The 27290-nt window shown below is 38.2% G+C and overlaps 1 protein-coding gene across 1 annotated transcript in view; it reads left to right on the top strand.

Annotated features, from left to right (window-relative positions):
* The window catches only part of LOC144296613 (uncharacterized), a 154954-nt gene that overhangs the window by 61062 nt on the left and 66602 nt on the right, over positions 1–27290 (top strand). Inside the window, exons 14-21 of the mRNA XM_077869705.1 lie at positions 5766–5835; positions 7536–7590; positions 7701–7879; positions 16964–17093; positions 17397–17446; positions 21340–21433; positions 24940–24968; positions 25060–25132. Of these exons, the coding sequence (XP_077725831.1) occupies positions 5766–5835; positions 7536–7590; positions 7701–7879; positions 16964–17093; positions 17397–17446; positions 21340–21433; positions 24940–24968; positions 25060–25132 (680 nt within the window). The remainder of the gene's footprint in view (positions 1–5765; positions 5836–7535; positions 7591–7700; positions 7880–16963; positions 17094–17396; positions 17447–21339; positions 21434–24939; positions 24969–25059; positions 25133–27290) is intronic.

Below are 27290 nucleotides of genomic sequence, written 5' to 3'. Positions count from 1 at the left end.
GACAGTGTGGTACTGGCACAAAAACAGACACATAGATCAATGGAACAGAATAGAGAACCGAGAAGTGGACCCTCAACTTTATGGTCAACTAATATTCGATAAAGGAGGAAAGACTACCCATTGGAAGAAAGACAGTCTCTTCAATAAATGGTGCTGGGAAAATTGGACAGCCACATGCAGAAGAATGAAACTAGACCACTCTCTTTCACCATACACAAAGATAAACTCAAAATGGATGAAAGATCTAAATGTGAGACAAGATTCCATCAAAATCCTAGCGGAGAACACAGGCAACACCCTTTTTGAACTCGGCCACAGTAACTTCTTGCAAGATACATCCACGAAGGCAAAAGAAACAAAAGCAAAAATGAACTATTGGGACTTCATCAAGATAAGAAGCTTTTGCACAGCAAAGGATACAGTCAACAAAACTAAAAGACAACCTACAGAATGGGAGAAGATATTTGCAAATGACGTATCAGATAAAGGGCTAGTTTCCAAGATCTATAAAGAACTTATTAAACTCAACACCAAAGAAACAAACAATCCAATCATGAAATGGGCAAAAGACATGAACAGAAATCTCACAGAGGAAGACATAGACATGGCCAACATGAACACGAGAAAATGCTCTGCGTCACTTGCCATCAGGAAAATACAAATCAAAACCACAATGAGATACCACCTCCCACCAGTGAGAATGGGGCAAATTAACAAGGCAGGAAACCACAAATGTTGGAAAGAATGCGGAGAAAAGGGAACCCTCTTACACTGTTGGTGGGAATGTGAAATGGTGCAGCCACTCTGGAGAACTGTGTGGAGGTTCCTCAAAGAGTTAAAAATAGACCTGCCCTACGACCCAGCAATTGCACTGTCGGGGATTTACCCCAAAGATACAGATGCGCTGAAACGCCGGGACACCTGCACCCCGATGTTTATAGCAGCAATGGCCACAATAGCCAAACTGTGGAAGGAGCCTTCGTGTCCATTGATAGATGAATGGATAAAGAAGATGTGGTTTATGTATACAATGGAATATTACTCAGCCATTAGAAATGACAAATACCCACCATTTGCTTCAATGTGGATGGAACTGGAGGGTATTATGCTGAGTGAAATAAGTCAATCGGAGAAGGACAAACATTATATGTTCTCATTCATTTGGGGAATATAAATAATAGTGAAAGGGAATATAAGGGAAGGGAGAAGAAATGTGTGGGAAATATCAGAAAGGGAGACAGAACATAAAGACTCCTAACTCTGGGAAACGAACTAGGGTTGGTGGAAGGGGAGGAGGGCAGGAGGTGGGGGTGAATGGGGAGGGCACTTGGGGAGGGCACTTGACAGGATGAGCACTGGGTGTTATTCTGTATGTTGGTAAATTGAACACCAATAAAAAATAAATTTATTTAAAAAATAAAAAAAATAATAAAATAAAGCATTCAAGAGAGTCCGGAGCAGCATTTCTTTTTGTTGGTTTAATTGAAGGAACTAGCATACTTCAGGGTTTCTTTCCTTTTTTAAGATTTTATTTATTTATTCATGAGAGACGGGGGGGGGGGGGGCGGGGGAGGCAGAGATACAGGCAGAGGGAGAAGCAGGCTCCATGCAGGGAGCCTGACTTGGGACTTGAACCTGGGTCTCCAGGATCATGCCCTGGGCTGAAGGTGGCACTAAACCGCCGGGCTACCCGGCTGCCCTACTTCAGGGTTTCTGTTTAGAAACACTAAAATCAGTTGAGCCACTGGCAAGAGTGTTTACAGCAAATTAGGAATGGGGATATCATCGACTTCTACCCCACCTTACAGAAGGTGGCTTAGATCCTCTCAAATAATGGGGGGAATGGAGATTCTGAACTATATAGATGTATGGCCCAAGGTAGTGGTCTTGTGATCTCTCCACCTCCTTTCGTAATTCTCTGATGCCCTTCCCGTGTATGCGTAGGGTTTGGTGGGGTAGGACTAGCTGTCAGATCAATAACGAAGCTTCATCTGGGTAGTTGGTAACATGCCTACATTGAGATGACTGCGTGGATGACTCAGACTCCATTTAGCTGGTTCTCCAGGAGCAGGAAATGGCTCCTATTCTTGGTCATTTGAGCCTTTCCTTGTTTTGGGAATCTGTGCCTTGGCAGCCTAAAGACTTAAACGTTGGAGAGTGCCACTGAGCCCTGCAGAGGAGTAATCCAGGAGTGGGAGCTCACAAAAAGAAAATATTAGGCAGTGTGTGGGGAAATAGAGGTACAGATATCGGGACTATTTTTATAGCAGTCCCTCTTCTTGGGTATCTGAGTGCACTTGATGATTTTTAAGGTCTTGCTAATTTATGTGGATGTAAATAAGGCAGGACTTGTGAAACTTGTATTTTATAATTTTTAATCTTTTAATGTCTTCGGGAATAATATTCCCACTAATAACATATAAATTTGTTCTTTAACATTTGTAGATCTTTTTAAAAATTTAAGTGTAGTTGACACAATGTTATGTTGGTTTCATGTGTACAACATAGTGATTCAGCAGGTCTATATTGTTACCCCATGCTTACCACAAGTGTAGCTACCATGTTTTACTGCATAATGCTATTATAATACTATTGACTATATTCCCTATACTGTACTTTTATCCCTGTGACTTACTATAACTGGAATGCTGAACCTCCCACTTCCCTTCACCCATTTTGTCTGCCCCCCACCCACTTCCCTTCTGGCAGTACAGAATTCTCTGTACTTATGAGTCTGGTTCTGCTTTTTGGTTGTTTGTTCATTTGTTCTGCTTTTTCTTTCTTTTTTTTTTTTAATTTTTATTTATTTATGATAGTCACACAGAGAGAGAGAGAGAGAGAGAGAGAGAGAGAGAGGCAGAGACACAGGCAGAGGGAGAGAAGCAGGCTCCATGCACCGGGAGCCCAATGTGGGATTCGGTCCCGGGTCTCCAGGATCGCGCCCTGGGCCAAAGGCAGGCGCCTAACCGCTGCGCCACCCAGGGATCCCTGTTCTGCTTTTTCGATTCTACATATAATTGAAATCGTACAGTATTTGTCTATTTAGCTCTGACTTATTTCACTTAGCTTAATACCCTCCAGGTAATCCACATTGTTGCAAATGGTAAGGTTTCATTCTTTTTTGTGGCTGAGTAATATTGCTCTGTGTGTGTGTGTGTGTGTGTGTGTGTGTGTGTGTGTGTGTGTTATGCATCTGTTGATGGACACGGGTTGCTTTCGTATCTTGGCTGTTGTAAATAATGCTGCAATAAACATTGGGGTACATATGTCTTTTCAAATTAGTGTTTTCTTTTTCCTTGGGTAAGTAAGTACCCAGTAGTGGATTACTGGATCATGTGGTATTTCTCTTTGTACTTCTTCAAGGAAACTCCATTTTGTTTTTTTACAGTGGCTGCACCAATTTCTGTCCCCATCACCAGCGCACGGGTGTTCCTTTTCCTCTGCATCCTCACCAATATTTATTTTTTTGGGTGTGGTTTTGATTCTAGCCATTCTGACAGGTGGAAGGTGATAATTGTGGTTAACTTTTGTCCAGTTAGCTGTCAAACATTTCAGAGAATTCCTTACCTGTCACACTTAGTTATGGGAACTAAAACTGGGGCTTTACTGGGTATTTCACAGGTTAGGAGAGGTGAAAGCAAAATAGATAACTAAACCCTTTTTAAAAACAGAGGCCAAGAGGCACCTGGCTGGCTCAGTCGGTTAAGCGTATGCCTTTGGCTTGGGTCATGATCTCAGGGTTCTGGGATAGAGGCAAGTATGGGGCTCTCTGCTCAGCGGGGGGCCTGCTTCTTTCCCTCCCTCTGCCTGCCTCTCTGCCTACTTGTGCACTCTTTCTCTTTCTCTCTCTCTCAAATAAATAAATAAACAACATCTTAAAAAAATAACACAGAGCCCAAATTTTGAAAGACCTGTACTCTGAAAACATTGGTGAAAGCAATTGAGGATGACACAAAGACATGGAAAGAATTCCATCTCATAGATTGGAAGAACACCTATTGTTAAAATGTGTATAGGACCCAAAGGAATCTACAAATTTAGTGCAAAGCCTATTAAAATCCATTGACATGTTTCACAGAACTAGAGCAAACAACCCTAAATTTATATGGAACCACTGAAGACCTCAAATAGCCAAAGCAATATTGGAAAAAGAAAAACATAACTGGAGATATCTCTATGCTAGATTTCAAGTTATATTACAAAGCTGTAGTAATCAAAACAGCATAGTATTGGCATTAAATAGATACAAAAAATCAGTAGAATAGTATAGAAAATCCAGAAATAAACCTATAGTGATATGGTTAATTAATCTTTGACAAAGCAAGAAAGAATATCCAGTGGTTTGAAAAGGCAGTCTCTTCAATAAATGATGCTGGGAAAACTGAATGGGTATATAAAAGATTGAAACAGGACCACTTTCTTTCGCCATTTACAAAAATAAATTCAAAATGGTTTAAAGATATAAATATATCACATGAAACCATTTTATCCTTGAAGAGAGCACAGACAATGATCTCTCTGGTATTAGCTGTAGCCACATTTTTTTGGTTATGTCTCCTGAGGCAAGAGCAATAAAAGCAAAATAAACTGTTGGGGCTACATCAAAATCAAAAGCTTTTGCAGTGAAGGAATCAATCCACAAAACTAAAAGGCAACCTACGGAATGGGAGAAGACATTTGCATATGACATATCTGATAAAGGGTTAGTATAAGAATATAAAGAACTGATACATCTCAACACCCGAAACACAACCCCGGTCAAGAATGACCAGAAGACATCAGACATTTTCCCAAAGAAGATGTCCAGATGGCCAACAGACATATAAAAAGATGATCAGCATCACACGTCATCAGGGAAATGCAAATCAAAGCTACAATGAGATAGCACTGCACGCCTGTCAGAATGGCTAAAATCAAAACCACAAGAAACAAGTGTAGGTGAGGATGTGGAGAAAAAGGAACCCTGTTGCACTTTTGGTGGAAGTGCAAACTGGGACAGCCACTGTGGGAAACCGTATGGAGGTTCCTCAAAAAGTTAAAAACAGAACTACTGACAATCCAGTAATTGCACTCCTGTGTATTTACCCAGAAACGACAAACACACCAATTCAAAGGGATACATGCACCTCATGTTTTTACTACAGCATTATTTGCAATCATCAGCCTAAGTGTGCATGCTGATGGATTAGTGAATAAAGAAGTGTGTGTGTGTATATATATATACATATATGTATATATATACATGGAATATGGAATATTGTTCAGCCATCGAAAAGAATGACATCTTGTCATTTGCAATGACATGGTGAAGCTAGAGCATATTATGCTAAGCAATGTAAGTCAGAGAAAGACAAATATCATATGATTTCACGCCTAAGTAAAATGTAAGAAACAAAATAAAAATAAGTGAAGGAGACAGAAAAGAGATTAACCAAGAAGAAGACTACTATAGAGAACAAACTGATGGTTACCAGGGGGGAGGTTGGTAGGGGAGTGGGTGAAATAGGAGATGGGAATTAAGGAATGCACTTGTCACCATGAGCACTGGGTGATGTATGGAATTACCAAATCATTATATTGTATGTATGAAACTAATGTAACACTGTGTGTTAAGGGTACTGGAATTTAAAAAAAAAAAAGCTTAACAAGAATGAGGCTAAATTTTCGTATTTCAAGAAACTTCATTTAATAAACAGCTGACCTTTTACTCGATTTTTCTTTTAAAAGAAATGAACTTGTCTTTGTTTTATATTTTTGCTCTAAAGTCTTTCTGATAAAGCTGATATTGATAATTCATGGCCTTCATCAATTGAAGACTTAGGTCCTCCTACCAAGGTAAAGTACTCTCTTGTAAAATTAATTTTGCTGCTCTGAATTTAGTGTTACGTATTATGGCTTGCTTCTTGTCATTTTATGTTTTTTTTTTTTAATTTTCTTTATTGGAGTTCAATTTGCCAACATTCAGCATAACACCCAGTGCTCACTCCCCCAAATGCCCCCCTCAGTGCCCATCACCCAGTCACCTCAACCCCCCGCCCACCTCCCTTTCCACTACCCCTTGTTCGTTTCCCAGAGTTAGATGTCTCTCATGCTTCTGTGTTAGTGTCTGTTCTTTCAGTCCATCTCTATGTTCATTGTCAATATTTTTGGTTATGGCTTTTTGTTGTCTGTGTCTGTGGTTTTCATTCCTGAATCATTACCCCACAAGGCTTGTTATTTCTCTCACTTTCCTGGAAGGAGCTGATGTTAAACAATCATTTGTCCTTAGCATTTTGACAAACAAAAGCAACTTAAAAACTGTTTGTAATGCCAACTTGCCTAAATAAATACTACTATAAACTAATTTTAATATTTTCTCTTAGATAGTCATGCAATTATAAATCATGCAAACATTTAAAAATTTTTAAAGCTAATAAAATAATTAATTTTTTAAAATATTGTATTCATTTATTCATGAGAGAGGCAGAGACAGAGGCAGAGGGAGGAGAAGCAGGCTCCGTGCAGGGAGCCTGATATGGGACTCCGGGATCACACCCTGAGCCGAAGGCAGATGCTCAACCACTGAGCCACACAGGCATCCCAATAATGATATTTCTTATTGTTAGTTTTTTGAATTTAAATTACTTAGGGATAAATTTTTATTTTAAGTTATTTTGGTAAATAAAGTATTTAAATTTTTTTTTAATTCAAATTAATTAACATATAGTGTATTATTAGTTTCAGAGGTAGAATTTAGTGATCCATCAGTTGCCTACAATACCCAGTGCTTATTACTTCAAGGGCCGTCCTTAATGCCAATCACCCAATTACCCCATTGCCCCAACCCTCTCCCCTCCAACAACCCTCAGTTTATTTCCTATGATTAAGAATCGCTTATGGTTTGTCTCTCTCTCTCTGATTTTTATCATATTTTTCCCTCCCTCCCCTATGCACCTCTGTTTTGTTTCTTAAATTCCACATAGGATTGAAATCATATGCTATTTGTCTTTCTCTAACTAACTTATTTCACTTAGTATAATACTCTTTAGTCCCATCCATGTTGTTGCAAATGGCAAGATTTCGTTCTTTTTGATTCCATTGTATTTATACACACCGTATCTTCTTTATCCATTCATCTGTCAATGGGCACCTGGGCTTTTTCCGTAGTTTGGCTATTGTGGTCATTGCTGCTTTAAACATTGGGGTGCTGGTGGGCTTTCAGATCACTATGTTTGTATCCTTTGGATAAATACTGAGTACTGCAATTGCTGGGTGATAGGATAGCTCTATTTTTAACTTTTTGAGGAAGACTTTGTATAATAATCAGTTAGGGGTAGGAAAAGTAACATTTTGGGACTATTAAATCTCTTATAATCTTCACTCCATGAGAAAATGTAGGTTAGTAAATGGCAGAACTGAGTTTTCAATCTCTATTTGAATGACCTCCAAAACCTGTGTTCTTTTTGTAATGGTGTTCATCTGGTAATGGTGAATATTACAATTATTTTTACGAAATGTGATGCTTGTAATCCTGAAAACTACCAATTTTTTTCTAGACTGTCCCGGAGCTAAACTTAAGAGAGCTAATGGCTGCTTTTCTGCAAGCCAGGGGTAAGCTATTTGAAGATTGTGTTATTCACTGAGTTTTGTCCATTTTTGTGTTATTTAGTAATTTGAAGTTACAGATATCTTCATGTACTCTTTACTTTTTCACTAAATAGGAGCAGACTATGGCATTTTGAGCAAAGAATGTAGACTTATATTTGCTGACAATTTTGCAAGTGAAGATAAGACTGAAACTCTTTTGAAACCATCAGTCAATGTCTCTGACTATTCTCCTCTTGCTTTTGTATCACCTGAAACTCCTCAAACATCTTTAGCAATGCGTGATGTTACAAAGGTAAGTTGTTTTGAACTTTTCCCCCCATGTTTTTTCACCTACCATCCTCTTGATATCCTTATAATGAAAAGAATCTTAGGGAGAAATGGAAGCCCTCAAGAATATAAGAGAAAACAGTGTAATAACAACAGAGAAGTACTGGGTTGAGATTTATAACTGTTGGTGGGAATAAACAAACCTTAGGTATGCCATCATGGAAAGAAAGAATTAGAAAGCAACTGGAAAGAATAGCTAGATGGATGTGAAGATGAGGGAGGGGTTGTGGGGTAAGAATTCATTTAAGAAGGATGAGATGAATGTAAAGGTAGAGTTTAGAGAGATTATTATTAAAAAGACAGCGGTAGTGAGGCTAAGGGAAAACAGATGCTGTATATTATAAAATATGGTAGAAATTATTTTAAATGCAAATTAATAAAGTCTGGCAAAACAAAAAATGCTCAGATTCTTCTGAATAACAGCTGGTTTTTATGAAGAACTGGAAGGAAATTTTATCCTTTTAAGTTTAATAAAGTATGATAGCCTATATTGAATTTAGCAAAAATTGTGTTTATACATAGTACAAAGTAAAGTCTGTTTTAAGCCGTGATCAGATTTATTATGAATTTTGAATTTTGGCCGTTGTCTTTCTTGTGGTTTCTAATTAAACTTACTGTGTGGTATAATCTTGGTTGATTTTAGATCTTTTGAGAATAAAGAGAGGACATAAATAAACATTTTAGTTAGTCTTTTCATTAATTAAACTTGAAATTTTTTCTTAGGTAAGTGAGGTTCTCAATCTCTATCCATTAAATGAAAAAAAATTTTTTTTAAGCTACAGGACTCTTAAAAAATATAAAAACTTTTTTCTGGATTCTGATGCATTTTTTTAAAAAAGTATAAGCATAGACTAGAGACACATGCCAAATGAATAGACTCATAATTTGTCATTTTTTTTGTAAGATGATTTGTCATTAGAGAATCATAAGGAAGGAAAAGTTGCCCGTAGAGTATACAAAGTTATTTCCAGAAGGATGATCTTTACTTTTTCAAATACTTCCAACAGTGGATACATTTTATGTTATCTCAGGAAACTTTAGTGTTCATAGTTGTTATATTTTGTATTTTGTATTTTTTTTATTTCGTATTTATTTTATTTTATTTGTAATTTTTTTTATTGGAGTTCAATTTGCCAACATTAGCATAACACCCAGTGCTCATCCCGCCAAGTGCCCCCCTCAGTGCCCATCATCCAGTCACCCCAACCCCCTGCCCACTTCCCCTTCCACTACCCCTTGGTCATTTCTCAGGGTTAAGTGTCATGTTTTGTCACCCTCACTGATATTTTCACTCATTTTCTCTCCTTTCCCTTTATTCCCTTTCACTAATTTTTATATTCCCCAAATGAATGAGACCATATAATGTTTGTCCTTCTCTGATAGACACGTTTCACTCAGCATAATACCCTCCAGGTCCCTCCACGTCGAAGCAAATGGTGGGTATTTGTCATTTCTAATGGCTGAGTAATATTCCATTGTATACGGGGACCACATCTTCTTTATCCATTCATCTATCGATGGACACCAAGGCTCCTTCCAGTTTGGCTATTGTGGACATTGCTGCAATAAACATTGGGGGGCAGGTGTCCCGGCGTTTCGCTGGATCTGTATCTTTGGGGTAAATCCCCAGCAGTGCAATTGCTGGGTGGTAGGGCAGATCTATTGTTAACTCTTTGAGGAACCTCCAAACAGTTCTCCAGAGCGGCTGTACCAGTTCACATTCCCAGCAACAGTGCAAGAGGGTTCCCCTTTCTCCACATCCTCTCCAACATTTGTTGTTTCCTGTCTTGTTAATTTTCCCCATTCTCACTGGTGTGAGGTGGTATCTCATTGTGGTTTTGATTTGTATTTCCCTGATGGCCAGTGATGCGGAGCATTTTCTCATGTGCTTGTTGGCCATGTCTATGTCTTCCTCTGTGAAATTTCTGTTCCTCTCTTTTGCCCAATTCATGATTGGATTGTTTCTTTGCTGTTGAGTTTACTAAGTTCTTTATAGATCTTGGATACTAGCCCTTAATCTGATAGGTCTTTTGCAAATATCTTCTCCCATTGTGTAGGTTGCCTTTTAGTTTTGTTGACTGTTTCTTTTGCTGTGCAGAAGCTTCTTATCTTGATGAAGTCCCAATAATTCATTTTTGCTTTGGTTTCTCTTGCCTTATGGATGTATGTTGCAAGAAGTTGCTGTGGCCAAGTTCAAAAAGAGTATTGCCTGTGTTCTCCGCTAGGATGCTCATGGATTCCTGTCTCACATTTAGATCTTTCATCCATTTTGAGTTTTTCTTTGTGTATGGTGTTAAAAAGTGGTCCAGTTTCATTCCTCTGCATGTGGCTGTCCAATTTTCCCAGCACCATTTATTGAAGAGACTGTCTTTCTTCCAGTGGATAGTCTTTCCTGCTTTGTCGAATATTAGTTGACCATAGAGTTGAAGGTCCACTTCTTGATTCACCATTCTGTTCCATTGATCTATGTGTCTGTTTTTGTGCCAGTACCACACTGTCCTGATGACCACAGCTTTGTAGTACAACCTGAAATCTGGCATTGTGATGCCCCCAGCTCTGGTTTTCTTTTTTAATATTCCCCTGGCTATTTGGGGTCTTTTCTGAATCCACACAAGTCTTAAGATGATTTGTTCCTACTCTCTGAAGAAAGTCCATAGTATGTTGATAGGGATTGGATTAAATGTGTAAATTGCCCTGGGTAGCATTGACATTTTCCCAATATTCATTCTTCCAATCCATGAGCATAGAATATTTTTCTATCTCTTTGTGTCCTCCTCAATTTCCTTCAGAAGTGTTCTGTAGTTTTGAGGGTAGAAACCCTTTACCTCCTAGGTTAGGTGTATTCCCAGGTATCTCATGCTTTTGGGTGCAATTGTCAGTGGGATTGACTCCTTAATTTCTCTTTCTTCAGTCTCATTGTTAATGTATAGAAATGCCACTGATTTCTGGGCATTGATTTTGTATCCTGCCACACTGCTGAATTGCTGTATGAGTTTTAGCAATCTTGGGGTGGAGTCTTTTGGGTTTTCTAGGTACAGTATCATGTCAGCTGCAAAGAGGGAGAGTTTGACTCTTCTTCTTTGCCTGTTTGAATGCCTTTTATTTCTTTTTGTTGCCTGATTGCCGAGGCTTGGATTTCTAGTACTGTGGTGAATAGCGGTGGTGAGAGTGGACATCCCTGTCTTGTTCCTGATCTTAGGGGAAAGGCTCCCAGTGTTTCCCCATTGAGAGTCATATTTGCTGTGGGCTTTTGTAGGTGGCTCTTAAAATGCTGAGGCATGTTCTCTCTATCCCTACACTCTGAAGAGTTTTGATCAGGAATGGATGCTGTAGTTTGTCAAATGCTTTCTCTGCATCTATTGACAGGATCATGTGACTCTTGTTTTTTTTCTCTTGCTGATATGATCAATCACATTGATTGCTTTACGAGTGTTGAACCAGTCTTGCATTCCGGGGATAAATCCCACTGGGTCATGGTCAATCATCTTAATGTATTGTTGGATCCTATTGGCTAGTATCTTGTTGAGAATTTTTGCGTCCGTGTTCATCGGGGATATTGGTCTATAGTTCTCCTTTTTGATGGGGTCTTTGTCTGGTTTTGCAATTAAGGTGATGCTGGCCCCATATAACGAGTTTGGAAGTACTCCATCCCTTTCTATCTTTCAGAACAGCTTTAGTAGAATAGGTATGATTTCTTTAAAGGTTTGATAGAATTCCCCTGGGAAGCTATCTGGCCCTGGACTTTTGTGTCTTGAGAGGTTTTTGATGACTGCTTCAATTTCCTCCCTGGTTATTGGCCTGTCCAGATTTTCTGTTTCTTCCAGTTCCAGTTTTGGTAGTTTGTGGTTTTCCAGACATGCACCCATTTCTTCTCGATTGCCTAATTTATTGGCGTAAAGCTGCTCATACTAGGTTTTTAAAATCGTTTGTATTTCCTTGGTATTGGTGGTGATCTCTCCTCTCTCGTTTATGATTTTATTAATTTGAGTCTTTTCTCTCTTCTTTTAATAAGGCTGGTTAATGGTTTTATCTATCTTATTAATTCTTTCAAAGAACCAACTCCTGGTTTTGTTGATCTGCTCCACAGTTCTTTGGTTTCTATCTCATTGAGTTCCGCTCGAATCTTTATTAGTTGTCTTCTTCTGCTGGGTGAAGGTTTCGTTTGCTGTTCCTTCTCCAGCTCCTTTAGGTGCAAGGTTAGCTTTTGTACTTGAGTTCTTTCCAGTTTTGGGACGGATGCTTGTATTACGATGTATTTCCCCCTCAGGACTGCTTTTGCTGTATCCCAAAGATTTTGAACGGTTGTATCTTCATTCTTATTAGTTTCCTTGAATCTTTTTAATTCTTCTCTAATTTCCTGGTTGACCCTTTCATCGTTTAGCAGGATGGTCATTTGAAATCCTTCCAAACTTCTTCTTGTGATTTAGCTCTAATTTCAAGGCATTACGATCTGAGAATATGCAGGGGAGGATCCCAATCTTTTGGTATCGATTAAGACCTGATTTGTGACCCAGTATGTGACCTATTCTGGAGAAAGTTCCATGTGCACTTGAGAAGAACGTGTATTCAGTTGCGTCTGGATGTAAAGTTCTGTAAATATCTGTGAAATCCATTTGGTCCAGTGTATCATTTAAAGCGCTTGTTTCTTTGGAGATGCTGTGCTGAGAAGATCTGTCGATTGCAGAAAGCGCTATAGTCAAGTCTCCACATATAAGTGTATTATTATCTAAGTATGTCTGAACTTTGGTTATTAATTGAGTGATATACTTGGCAGCTCCCGCATTCGGGGCATAAATATTCATGATTGTTAGGTCCTCTTGTTGGAGAGATCCTTTTAGTGTGATATAGTGTCCCTCTTCATCTCTTACTACAGTCTTTGGGATAAACTTTAATTTAGCTTATATAAGGATAGCTACCCCTGCTTTCTTTTGAGGACCATTTGAATGGTAAATGGTTCTTCAACCTTTTATTTTCAGTCTGTAGCTGTCCTTAGGTCTAAAATTAGTCTCTTGTAGACAGCAAACAGATGGGTCTTGCTCTTTTATCCAGTCTGAAACCCTGCGCCTTTTGATGGGGTCATTAAGCCCATTCACGTTCAGAGTTACTATTGAAAGATAGGAGTTTAGTGTCATCATGACACCTGTTCAGTCTCTGCTTTTGTGGATTGTTTCTTTAGACTTCCTCTTTCTTTTACAGAGTCCCCCTTCATATTTTTTGCAGAGCTGCTTTCGTGGTCACATATTCTTTCAGTTTCTGCCTATCTTGGAAGCTCTTTATCTCTCCTTCTATTGTGAACGGGAGCCTTGATGGATAGAGTATTCTTGGCTGCATGTTCTTCTCATTTAGGACCATGACTATCCTGCCAGCCCTTTCTAGCCTGCTAGGTCTCTGTGGAGAGGTCGCTGTTATCCTAATACTTCTCCCCATAAAAGTTAGGGATCTCTTGTCTCTTGCTGCTTTTAGGATCTTCTATTTATCTTTGGAATGCAAGTTTCACTATTAAATGTCGAGGTGTTGAGCGGTTTTTATTGATTTTACGTGGGGATCTCTCTTATCTCCTGGATCCGGATGCCTGTTTCCCTCCCCAAGTTAGGGAACTTCTCAGCTATGTTTTGTTCAAATACAGTGTCTGGACCTCTGTCCCTTTTGGCACCGTCTGGAACCCCAACTAAACATAGATTTTTCCTTCTGAGGCTGTCCTTTATTTTCCTTAACCTATGCTCATGATCTTTTAATTGTTTTTCTTTTTTCCTTAGTTTCCTTCCTTGGCATCAACTTGTCTTCTATGTCACTCACTCATTCTTCTACCTCATTAACCCTTGTCATTAGGACCTCCAGTTTGGATTGCATCTCATTTAGTTGATTTTTAATTTTGGCCTGATGAGATGGAAATTCTGCAGTCATGAAGTCTCTTGAATCCTTTATGCTTTTTTTCTAGAGCCACCAGTAGCTTTATAATTGTGCTTCTTTATTGGCTTTCTGACATTGAATTGTAATCCAAATTTTGTAACTCTATGGGAGAGAGGACTGTCTCTGATTCTTTCTTTTGTGGTGCGTTTTTTTGTCTAGTCATTCTGTTCAGTGCACAGTGGCCAAAACCAAGTTGTACTTGATAGAAGCGCAGAGTTTTCTCACTGTGTCACTTCAGCAGTTCTCTCTTCAAATCTGAGACCGAATTTTGGTAGGTTTTCAGGATGATTTGAAAGTTATCTCTTCTGGGGTGATAACACGGGTTTCTTTAAATTTCATTCCTTGAGGACCTGGGTCAGGTACTCAACCACTTCCAGTGCCTTTCCCTTCACTGTGTTCATCACATTCTGCGTCCTGGGGCCGGGGTGGCAGCCGGCCCCCAGACAGGGCAGGAGGGGCACCCGGGGAAGGGGAGTCACAAGAGATCCCTGCCGCCGCTGCTGCCACTGCCGCCGCACGTGGGCCCCGGCCGGGACGAGGGGGAGGGCGCGCGCTCCTGCCAGGCCCCCAGGCAGGTGCGCAGCGGACGGGGCCCAGGTGTCACCGGCCGCGAGGGAGGGCGGCGGGGAGAGGCGGGCGCACGCACACCCCTCGCCTTCTCGGGAGCTGTCGGCTCCCCTCGGCTTCACTCGCCGTTTTGCGTTTTCTAGATTAAAAACTTTTAAGTAATCTCTATACCCAGTGCTGGGCTTAAACTCAGATGCTGAGATTTCGAATCACACACTCTTGTGAGTGAGCCAGCCAGGTGCCGCCGAAAGTTGTTAAATTTAACTTGTGAATTCTTTCATATCTGAAACTCAGAAATACAGGTGATTTGATTGTTTTAGGCCTTTTCTTCTCTCTTGTGAATATGGAATATTGCTTCCTGCTTGATAATCATACATGACTTTGGAGACTTTAAATTTTAATTTGGATGATCATGATTATAATATTTTAATACTAGATTGTTTCTCCAGCCTTTAAGTACCATCCTATATGTGTAGATAGGAAATTAAAGCTATTAGTATGCTATTCACAGTGGAATAAAAAACCATGTGAATTTTAAAATGGGGTTTTAAATTTTTCTCATAAAGTGCCTTAAAATTCTGTAATCCCTAAAATATTTCTCTTCTACAACTTAAATCTTAGCTTTAAGATTCATTTTTAAAAAGGAATATTGTGGCAGCCTGGGTGGCTCAGTGGTTTAGCGCCGCCTTCAGCCCAGGACCTGATCCTGGAGACCTGGGATCGATTCCCACGTCGGGTTCCCTGCAGGAGCTTGCTTCTCCCTCTGCCTGTGTCTCTGCCTCTCTCTCTCTCTCTGCGTCTCTCATGAATAAGTAAACAAAATCTTTAAAAACGATAAAATAAAAAGGAATATTCTCACAAAATCTTCAATTGGTGTTTTGCAATTAAATCTTTCTATTTATCTTAAAAATGCTATTCGTTACAGAAATGAATACATGCCCACATATATATGCATTTTTCTAAGGATTTATTTATTTCAGAAGTGGGGGGAGAGGGGCAGAGAGAAGGAGAGAAGCAGAATCCCTGCTGAGCATGGAGTCTGATGTAAAGTTCAATGTCACAATCCTGACATCATGACCTGAGCCGAAATCAAGAGTTGGATGCTTAGCCAACTGAGCCATCCAGGTGTTCATTACTTGCCTATATTAATAAAAGCATATTTTCTGTTCTAGAAAGTAATGTTGAAATATATAAGTGAAGTACTGAATCCCATGGTTTTTCCCCCCTTCTTTTATTTTTATTTTGAAAATTTCAGAGGTTTGTGCAGGCTGACATTAATTATATCAGGTTAGTATGTTTTATGGATGACTTTTGAACATCATGTGGTTTTCCTGAGTATTGTCATTTTTTTTCCTACTCCAAATGTATTTATCTAAAACTTTCTTAATAAGTCCCCTGGGTGCTTCAGATTTGATGAAGTCCCAGACTGAAGACATTATTTCTGACTCTGCTCTTCCTGACTTTGTAATCTGCTTTGTCATTTGTTTTCCCCACCCTAGTATAAAGCACCATTGGAACACTGAAGCAGAAAAAAATCCTGGACTCTAAACTTCCCTAAAATTAGGTGACATCACATCCTGGTGATTGGGGTGGCTCCCTTGGTTAAGCATCTGACTCTTAATGTTGGCTCAGGTCATGATCTCATGGTCCCAGTATTGAGCCCTGTGTTGGGCTCTGTGCAGAGTGGAGAGGCTGCTTGAGGATTCTCTTCCTCTTCCTCTGTCCCTCCCTCTGCATAGACACACACTCTCTCATTCTCTCCAAAAGTAAATAAATAAATCTTTTAAAAAACCAAAAAAACAAAACAACAACAACAAAAAACATATCCAGTCACTCCACCACATGCAGTATCTTTACCTGTTTACAGTTTTTCACATCTTATTACTGTAATTCACTTTCTCATCTATAATTTTGAAATACTCTTCTATTTTGGTTCCTTTATGTTCATCTTTACATTGATCCTAGAGTAACGTTTCTAAAATATATTTGTGATGATGCTTATTTAGTGGATTCCCCAATACCTGAAGGAGGAAGTTCATATCCTAGCATGACCCCTGCCTTTCTCAGTTCAGTCCTGATTTTCCAATTATATCTCTTTTTCCCATTCCCAATAATTGTGTCCTAGTTTTGCCACATTCTGAGCTATTGTCACTTACTATGCTATTTCCTACTTCATCCTTTTGATCATTCTACCTTTGCTAGAATGCCCTTCACACACTCCTTGTGTACTTTGTCTTTCAAGATACAGCCTTACCGTTGCAGCATTTCCTGAGCTTCCCATATACAACTTTTTTCTCCTTGTGCCTTCACTGAACTTTATTCACTTCACTTGTAGAACTAGAGAATGATCCTCTTCTGTTCTTATTTGTTTTTGTCCATCTGTCCCCCTAGTAGCATATAGGGCAGACTCCCTCTTTTATTTCTATTTCCAGCTTCTCCCAGGATAGTGCCTATGACTTGACAGATATGGTATGTATTTGTCTTTCTGAGGAGTGTGAGAGTAAGTGAATTAATGTGATGTTTTCTGAAGCCTTTTTTTTTTTTTTTTTTTTTTGTGGTGGTGTTCTTATAGGAAGGAGCAATGAAGCCGGCAATTGGAAAAAAGGACAATGGTATTGATATTATTGAAAGTGCTTCACAAGAGCAAGCAGTTAATGACAATTTGACTTCTGCTGATAGAGCACACAAAAATAATACGAGTGGTAAGTTAGTGAACCTCTATGAGTTGTTTTTCTATGCTTACAGGCTAGTATAAAACAATATGAAAGTATGTAGATCCAAATTTGTTATCCATTTCATTTCACGAAGTTATTTTTCTTTTGCTTTCTTTCTATGTATCGCTACTACTGTGAACTTTTTCTTCCTGAAAATGCTTCATCCCTCTGAAAATCTTATCTCCTATTACTTTTATTGAAATATTTGTGAATGTGGATAAGCTTGTATATGTGTTTAGAATTCATAGTAATACATGTTCTCATTAATGTATTTGTGACTATATTTTACAGATAGGATGTCAGCTTTAGGAGAAGAAGATAGTTCACCTTGGGATTCTGAGGTATTGTCTTCTTATTATGTTAAAATATAAGCAATGAGTGATATTGTAACATAAAAGCGATGCTTAGACTTCATGCTCTTATGTCTGTATTTGCCCATAAAAACAAATTCCTTATACTTTTTACGTGTAATTGATAATTATGTGCTAAATATGTTAATAGAGTTCTGCTCATTTGCAAGCTTAACTTAGTGAAAAGTGTGTGGTAGTATGGCAGAAAACTGAGCTTAGAAGTGTTAAGGAATCAGGACGCCTGGGTGGCTCAGTGGTTGAGCATCTGCTTTCTGCTCCGGGCACGGTCCCAGGCTCCAGGGATTGAGTCCCACATTGGGGTCCCTGTGGGGAGCCTGCTTCTACCTCTGCCTGTGTCTCTGCCTCTCTCTCTCTGTCTCTGTCTCTCTCTCTCTCTCTGTGTTTCTCATGAATAAATAAAATCTTTTAAAAAAATGTGTTGAGTCTTTTTTTTTTCTATATTTCATCCATTTACTCATGAGAGACACACACACAGAGAGGCAGAGATATCCCGAGTTTGGATTTTAAAGTTATCTAAAAATCTAAAGAATAACTCTAGGTCAACCTATGGTGAAATGTATGATTCTGTGGTGTGTATGGATGTGGAAAACTTCTAATGTGATCTAGACAGAGTTTGGATTATAGTTTTTTAGAAGTATAAATCATATGCATTATGTTTATATATATTAAATTTATTAACATGTGTATCATATACTTTCCATATTCTATTTTTATATATAAAGCATATATAGTTTGTGTATTATGCATAATGTATATTATATCATAATTTATATATTAACTATATATTTAAAGATTTATTAAAAGATTTTATGTATTTATTTATTGAGAGAGTGAGTGGGAGGGAGAAGGAGACAGAAGGAGACACAATCTGAAGCAGACTCCATTCTGAGCGCAGAGCCCATCACAGGGCTTAATTCCATGACCACGAGATCATGACCTGAGCTGATACCAAGTATTGGATGCTCAACCAACGGAGACATCCAGGCTGCCTAAAAGTGTTATATTTGGATTGTCAGGTAGATCTACAAGGAGCATTGGGAGTATAATTAACAATGTGGTTTAGTGGTACTTTATTCATTTATTTTTGTAAAGATTAATTAATTAATTAATTTATTTATTTATGAGAGCGAGCGTGTGCATGAGCGGGGGAAGGGGCAAAGGGAGAGGAAGAAGCAGGCTCCCCACTGAGCAGGGAGGCTGATGACTTGGGGCTTGATCTCAGAACTGACTCAGCCATCAAGGCCCCCATGATTTAGTGGTACTTTAAAAGGTAAAAACATTTTGGATAGTTAAAATAGCATGCATTGAGTACCTTTGTGGCAGCCCTACTTATAGTAACATAAGTATAAATAATGATGACTTATTCTAAGGTGACAACTATGGAAGAAGGTAAAAAGGGCCCATGTCTTAATAGAGGCAGCTGCTCTACAATGCTGTGAGCACTGTATTTGAAGTCAAAAGATGTGCTGCCATCCTGATTCTGTCACTTACTTGCTGTGGGATCTCAGAAAAACTTGCTTAACCATTTTTTGTTTGAATGTCAGTGACCTCATTCATAAAAATGATACTAATACGTACCTCTTAGGTATGTGTCATGACCAAATGTGGTAACAAAGGTGAAAGCACTTTGTAAGGAGTAAAGAATGCTTTAGAAATAGACAAAAATGATCACAGCAGTATTTTAGTGATTTACTAAATATAGAGGGCATGGTTTTTAAATGTGAAGATTTCTGAAGGACAGTAAAATGGCAAGTGTTAAGAAAAGAATGGGAAAGTTAGAGTAGACAGGTGGATTTCTAATTTGGGGTATGTTAAGTTTCAGTAGCCTGTGATTAGAGACATTGTGTAGGTGTACAGTTGGCCCTTGAGCAAGATGGGCTTGAATTGCGTGTCCATTTACAGATGCTTTTCGATACAGTATTTTCTTAATGTAGTTTCCCTTCCTTATGATTTTCTTGATAACCTTTTCTTTATATTTTAAGGATATAGTGTATAGTACATATAATATACAAAGTTTTTTCATTGCCTTTATGTCATTGGTAAGGTCAACATCAGGTTATAATTTACTTGACCTTCCATGCTCAGTTTACAGTCAGTGGCCAAATGAGGGTTAAGATCTAGCTTAGATCTAGAGAGCATATATGTGAGTCTTTTATTGAAATGTTTTGGTTTTTCATATACATTTCCTATTTTTAAGTCTAATTGCTCTTAAAGTAGGAAATTCAATAAGAGATGAGTAGTTAAGTTTTGGGGGCATCAAAAGTCATTTGTGGATATTTGACTGTAGTTAGGTTTTGGGGGCATCAAAAGTCATTTGTGGATATTTGACTTGCATTCTTCAGGGGCTGACAGTATAGTGATTTGGTACTTAGACCCTCTCAGTGAGATGAGGATGATGATTATGTTTTAGAGAGAGAGAGAGCACGCACGTTGTGAGCAGGCGGGGAGGAGCAGAGGGAGAGAGAGAATCCTAACTTTGCTTCATGCTCAACACAGAGCCCATTGTGAGGTTCGATCTCACGACCCTGAGACCATGACCTGAGTTGAAATCAAGATTTGGATGCTCAACTGACTGAGCCACCCAGGCACCCCCTCAGTGAGATGATTTTCAGTGTTTCGACCTTAAATACATTTCTGTTACTGAATACTGACTGTGACCAGGCTGTACAGGTTGTAGTGGTAGGAGCAGAAAAATAAGGAAACTGATCCATTATAAATCACTGTAAGTGTTTCATGTAAAAAGAAAAAATGGAAACGTTAATTTAGGGAATATTGGAGGTGTTTGTAGTTAGGGTGGAGATGAGAACGGGAGTGGAATTTTGGTAGTGAGAAAAGATCTCTCTGAGTGTGGCCAGAGCTGCCAAGTGAAGGGTGGGAAGGACCAGTCGCAAGAATATCTTGGAGAAGCACATTCTGGACAGAGAGACCATGGAGCACATCTGTTCATTTTACTCCAATATCTTAGAATGACCAGGAAGCAGGAAGTCCCACTCCATTGTTATAATCATTGTTATTTTTGTGTGTAGAAAAGAAGCTGAGCGTACTAAAACAAATGCCTGGTACCTTTTAGGTGATTAATCAATAATCATGCTGTTTTTGCATGAGTGAGTAAAATGAAAGAAGTTTATTCAGTAAAGATACAGAGAAAGCTCTTTGAAGTGAGAGGGGTCCCGACAGGGTTGCCCTCAATAAATGTTCTTATTCTTCCCTTCTGAAAGCTTACTATACTTTTTGAAGCATTTCATACCTGTATCTAAAATATTTTGCTATTATTTAAACATAATTTCAGGAAAAGTTTTTCTTCCTGCTTTGCCATTTCATTCAACCATTTTTTCCTACCAATAAAAATTCCAAGCTTTTGTTTAAGTGAAGCAGCAGCTACCACAGTGTTCTGTTTATACTCAACATGATGTACTCCAAGGTTTCTTATCATGCCAAGTATCTTATTTTAAGACTAAAAAACTTTCTGGCATTAGGAACAGTTTAAATTTATAGCAAATATACTTATTAAAGAATTTTTTTCAATACATAGTTTTACTGTCCTTTTATCCTGGTGGAAAATACAAAGTAGAGTCAGGTGTTTTGTTATTTCCTTGATGAAATGTACGTATAAGTCAGTCTTCTTGTCTGTGAAAATATTTACTCTGGCCTTCCATGTTCAGTGTAGAGTTAATGACCAAATGAAGATAAAAAGGTGCACTTAATTGAGAGAGCATAGATGAGGTTTTTAAATGTGTTGGTTTTCAATACATGCTTTTCTTATTTGTATGTCTGATTGTGATTAAAGTAGAACATTCTAATATTTTCTTAGAAAAGGATTTGGAAATCTTTATGCAACTCACTATTGATGTTAATTTTAACAGAGTATTTCTGTAAGACTTCCAGAGAAATCTGTTGATTGTTTACCTGGAGCTGCAGATCAACAAGGGCAAAGTATATTCAATGAACAAGTAGAAGGTAAGAATTGTATTTTATAAAAAGTCATTTGACAGAATGTTGATTTAAAACACATTCTCACGTATCCTAATTTCCAAAGAAAATCACCTATTAAATGCATAGAAAGAAAGATGTGAAAAGGAGGTAAGTTCTATATTTTATCAGGTGTCAGCTGCAGATTAAATTGGGAGTACCACTAAAGGAGCTAAATTACTGGTTCCATTTCCAGGTATTCCAAGGCCTAAGGAATGCCTGGAAATAGTTGGAAAAGAGCAAAGAGGGAATGATGAGAACGGCTGAGAGTACAGGGAGTAAATGGAGGAAAATTAAGCAATGCTTTATAGTGGAAGGTGGTAAAATAAAAGAATTCTTTTAAAAGGAAGAGCAGGGTAGCTCCCTGGGTAGCTCAGTGGTTTGGTGCCTACCTTCAGCCCAGGGCATGATCCTGGAGTTCCGAGATCAAGTCCCACATCAGGTTCCGTGCATGGAGCCTGCTTCTCCCTCTGCCTGTGTCTCTGCCTCTCTCTGTCTCTTCTCTCTGTCTCTCTCTGTGTCTCTCATGAATAAATAAATAAAATCTTTTAAAAAAAAAATAAAAGGAGGAGCAAATTACTTGAAATGTGGGGATAATATCAGGTGAGCTTCCAGTACCAAAACTTGTCGGAGTAGTATACCAAAATTTTCCCACTCTTAAGAGTTTTTCTCACTGTTGGGAAGACATTATGGATTGACCTAGCTGATTATGCAGAGCTATGTCCTAGTCAGCTATAAATGTATATATGTTAGGGGTGCCTGGGTGGCTCAGTCAATTGAAGGTCTGCTTTTGGCTTGGGCCATGATCCCCGGGACCTGGGATGGAGCCGTGCTGAGCTGGGAGCCTGCTTTTCCCTCTCCCTTTGTCTGCTGCTCTGCCTGCTTGTGCATGCTCTCTCTGTGTCAAATAAATGAAAACATCTTTTAAATAAATAAATATGTATACCTCAATGTCATATAACATGGTGGTACTTTGTAAGTATCATTTCGTGCAAAAAAGAGAATTGGAAGGAAAAAGAGAGCAGGGTCAATTAGGGGGAGATCAAGGAAGCTTTAGCCCTGATAAAAATTCCATTAGAACATTTATGACTTTTAATACGTCTTCACATTCAGAATTGATAGTGATGAACTTGAGGCTTGATCATAGAAGGTTAAGGTAAAGGAATTTGGCGGCAGGGTTCAGTATGACCCAGGATTTCTCAAATTATAGTCAATCGCCCGAGACCTTGTTTAAAATGCACACTGTGAACAGCAGGTCTGGAATTCTGCATTTTGACCTCTCAGGTGATGCCAGTGGCGGTGGTCCTTGGGTCATGTGCTCAATAGCATGGGTATAGACTTCCCTGTAGAGAAATCTGGAAGAGCTGTTGGATAGTTCAAGACATAACCGCGTCAAGAAAAAGCATTATTTTGTTTTTATTTCTGAACATGTTTATAACCAGAAGGGAGCAAGGAGATACAGAAATAGAAGGTATAGATGTAAGATACTATTGCTAAACAAAGAGGAAAGAAGTGGTGGAAAAAATCCATAAAAAGGTTGTAAAAGCAAAAAAAAAAAAAAAAATATCAAGACCATAGATCACAAATTAGTTTTTAAAAAGATTTATTTATTTATGTTAGAGAGAGAGTGAGCGAGCAGGGAGGGGGGCAAAGGGAGAGGAAGAGAGAGAGAGTCCTTAAGCAGACTCCCTGCCGATTGAGGAACCCACCATGGGACTTAATCCCAGGACCCCGACTTCATGACCTGAGCTGAAATCAAGAGCTAAGACCCCCCACTGACTGGACCACCCAGGTGCCCCCAGAAATTACTTTTGAAGACAGGGGATAGTGAAGGGAAAGAGGGAAAAATGAAAGACGTCTTAGCTAGGAAATTTTGGAGTTGGTGAGGAAACTCTAGAGAATTCACTTTTTTTTTTTATGACAGACCTAGAGAGAGGCAGAGACACAGGCAGAGGGAGAAGCAGGCTCCACGCAGGGATCCTGGCATGGGACCGGATCCTGGGTCTCCAGCATCACACCCTGGGCTGATGGTGGCACCAATCCTTTGTCCACCGGGGCTGCCCGAGAGCTCACTTTTTAGATTTTTAGATAGCTTGAGTTTATTTGTACTGGAACAGATTAGATCACAGCAGCTCCACAAAGAATACTGAGAGCAAATGGAGTGCTAGACTTGGGATAAAACATAGCCACCATTCATCTTCGTCAAATCTATTGGACCTCAAAGATATATGTTGCTTTGATATTCGTTATTCAAATGAGATTAATTTGAATATGGAAGCATGGGGTGTCTGTTTTTCAGATAGCTCATTTTGAGGGATGATAGCTGTTTCAAACAAACCTTTTCAAGACTGACATAGTTTACCAAATCAAACTAATTTTGGAAACAAAAGAAATCATAGGGTCCATTCCTTAAATGCTAAAATTGTTACTATCGATAAATATGACACTGATTTTGAAATACAAAAGATTTTTAGTATCTAAAAATTCGGTGGCAATTAAATTGATTTTTTTCATTTTGGTAGTCATAGTTCCATATTGAAAGCTTATTATACGTTATTTCTTAGATGTGTTTTATATACCTTCCTGCATGCGTGGGCCAAGAAACTTTAACATGGCTAAACTAGAGGATACAAGAAATGTAGGCATACCAGTGGCCCACATGGGTATAGACAAAAATGAATACTTTTATTGACTATTATCCTACAAGTATATCCAGGCTGATCAATTCATAACACTGTTTTCGGTGAAAAATAAATTACGCATTCAATAAATTATGCATTCATCATAACTGCGTACTGCCTAAATTACGGGACAAATTGAAGAACATGGCAAATACTTGTAGTAGAATGGTATCAATGATTCTGCTGTACTGCAATCAGGATGTGCTGTTGCATTCTACCATCAGCTTTCACATTTATCTTCTCAGAGTCATCATTTGTTCCTCTGATTAAAGATTGCTTTTCTCCCCCATCAATCAGCATGTTCATGTTGGTATATGTGCAACATTTAATGATTTCTGTTTTAGTTATTTCATTTGAAACATCATCTTACTTTTGGAATCCTAACTGCATGTTAATGTTGAACATATATTTCTATTTTTTTCTAGTATTTATAATGGGTTCCTATTTCTGTCTTGTCGCTGTCTTTTTTTTTTTTTTATGATAGTCACAGAGAGAGAGAGAGAGAGAGAGAGAGAGGCAGAGACATAGGCAGAGGGAGAAGCAGGCTCCATGCACCGGGAGCCTGACGTGGGATTCGATCCCAGGTCTCCAGGATCACGCCCTGGGCCAAAGGCAGGCGCTAAACTGCTGCGCCACCCAGGGATCCCTTGTCGCTGTCTTAATCCACCTTCCTGTTTGGAGAATCAAGACCAAAACCTAATGTAATCACTTTCAAAGCCAAGCATGAGGATTCAGCTTAATCCTAACTGCATGAATGTATAGTTGGCTTTCATATTTATGTATGATTAACTACATGTCCCTTTTGTGTTTTAGATTCTCCTGGAAAAGATCTTCACTGGGAGGTAAAGCTTTTGTATTTTTATTTTGAATTTTTAACTACAGATTGTATGAAATGTACATGGTCTTAATCATATTGTTTCAATACCCATCCAGTCGACCACTAAAGTGAAAGATTCTGTTCCTAATGAAGGAGTAGCAACGAGTGATAAGCAAACATCCATATCAGGTAAATTTTACAGTACAAATATACCTGTGGAAAGGTGTACACTAAAATATTGAAATGCCCATCGTCTTCTTCTACCAAATTCTTCTTTGTGTGTGTGTATGTGAGACAAATTTAATTGAAGGATTTGACATAAATAAGGTAGATTTATTTCATTGCTGACATCCATGTTTGAACAAAAGATATTTACAAGCATAAGAAAAAGAGATTTTAAAAATGTAAGCTTTAGTTCAAGTTTCTACTTTTAAGTTTTGAAATCCTAATGTTCCCGGTTTGGAATTCCTTTACTTCTAAGGGATTCCCAGAAGTTAATTATTAGACTCTAAGATTTTTCCGGTGTTCACCATACTTATTTGAATTCTGACTTTTACCTAGAGTAAAGCTTCCCTTGCTAACATATCAGTTGTGTTTTAACTTCATTTCATCTTTGTATTGTTATATTGATCATTTTAAGCCAAACACTTGTTCTGATTGTATGTGTGTGTATGGTGACTTTGATGATTAGAAATGTGGGAAAGAATTAGTTGTATCTTAATATGTGGTAGACACAATCTTTTAAAAAAGTAATTCTGAACCTTTTCGGCCTAGGGTCCTTTTCTACTATTTAAAAATTATTGAGAATTCCAAAGGACGTCTGCTTAAGTGGGTTATATCTGTTGATATTTACAATCTTAGAAATTAAAACAAACATTTAAAACACAAAGATATAAAAAAAAACCCACAAGGATACACAATCTCATGTTGCTAGCCATTAGAGCTGTGATCCACTAATCATGTGAGTTGTGATGCTATCACACATTTTATCTTTAGAAAACTTTATTGTACACTTAATAAGAGAATGAGAGTGAAAATGTCAAATAACATTTAGTACGATTGTGAAGATAGTTTTCACCTCTTGGATTTTGTGAATCAATGGATCTTGGGACTCTGGGGATTCTCAGATGACAAGGGAGAACTGATTTAAACCATGTACAGGGTTCATGGATACAAAATGATAAAGGGGCCCTTGTGATGAAATGGGCATTAAAGTTCCATTTCTGCATTTCTTGCTTTTTTCTTTCCCTTGACTTAAGAGGTTTAAATCAGACCTATCTTGTTTATAAAGGGACAATAGTTTTGTTATATATTCATTTTCTGTTTCATGGCGCTGTAGTTTTTGGATCTCAGTGTGGACTGAGACTTTGTTTTTACACGGAAAGGATTATATTACCCAAGTCTTTCATTTCTCATATAAATATGATATTTGTCTAAAAATTAAATTCTGAGGATGTTGGTGCATTGAGGAAAGACCCATCTCATTATTATTAAAGTAGTACCATTCATTACAAGTTTTTAAAACCTCCCGTCTTTAGAACACAAAATGCATATTTAAACATAAAATAAATGATTAGACATCAGTTTTGTTACTAAAAACATTCAGACCTTGAAGACTCGTAATTATCAATGAACAGAGCTTTTATGGAGTATAGAATATGTAATAGAGCTTGGTGAGTGAATTAAACTATATAATACTAGAGAATAAAAAAGAGAAAATGAGAGAGAGTTAAATACATCTGTGTGAATGCCAAGTATAGGACATGTAAAATATAATTAGCTACGAATGAGTAGTAAGTAGTGTGTCTGGGAGAAGAGCAGGACTTGTGGCTGTTTCTCTAACAAAAGAATTTGTACAAATTCATTAAGTTTGTATTGTTTACATTCTAATAAAGGAAACTTTGTTTTCAGATTCTTCTGATTGGGATTCTAGTGTGTCCCTCAGTAATGAGACTTGTCAAAGAACTGGGGATTTGAAAGTTGATAATAAATGCCCATTTGTATCACAACCAATGATCAAAAATGAGTCAACATCCACAGAATTTGGACAGACAACCTTAATAGATAAAATATTAATATTGGAGCTGTGTTTCAGTTAGAGAATTCTACGCTCCATGGCCTGTGTGAATCACTGCTACCAGAAAACAGAGAGAGAGAGAGAGAAAAAAAAAAAAAAAAAAAAGAATCAGAGAGAGTTCTGCATCCTCATGATTTCACCATAGTTCTGATTTTTCAGAAATAATTTTGTGGTAAAATTTGTGGTTACTCCTTTCATACAACCTACCACCAAACAGAGCATCTTTTAGCAAGACATTTTTGCATTCTTCCTCTAACCAAAGCCACATAT

The sequence above is a fragment of the Canis aureus genome, chromosome 24 (genome assembly GCF_053574225.1).
Source record: "Canis aureus isolate CA01 chromosome 24, VMU_Caureus_v.1.0, whole genome shotgun sequence".
Classification (NCBI taxonomy): domain Eukaryota; kingdom Metazoa; phylum Chordata; class Mammalia; order Carnivora; family Canidae; genus Canis; species Canis aureus.
This window is presented reverse-complemented; position numbering and strand designations above follow the sequence as displayed.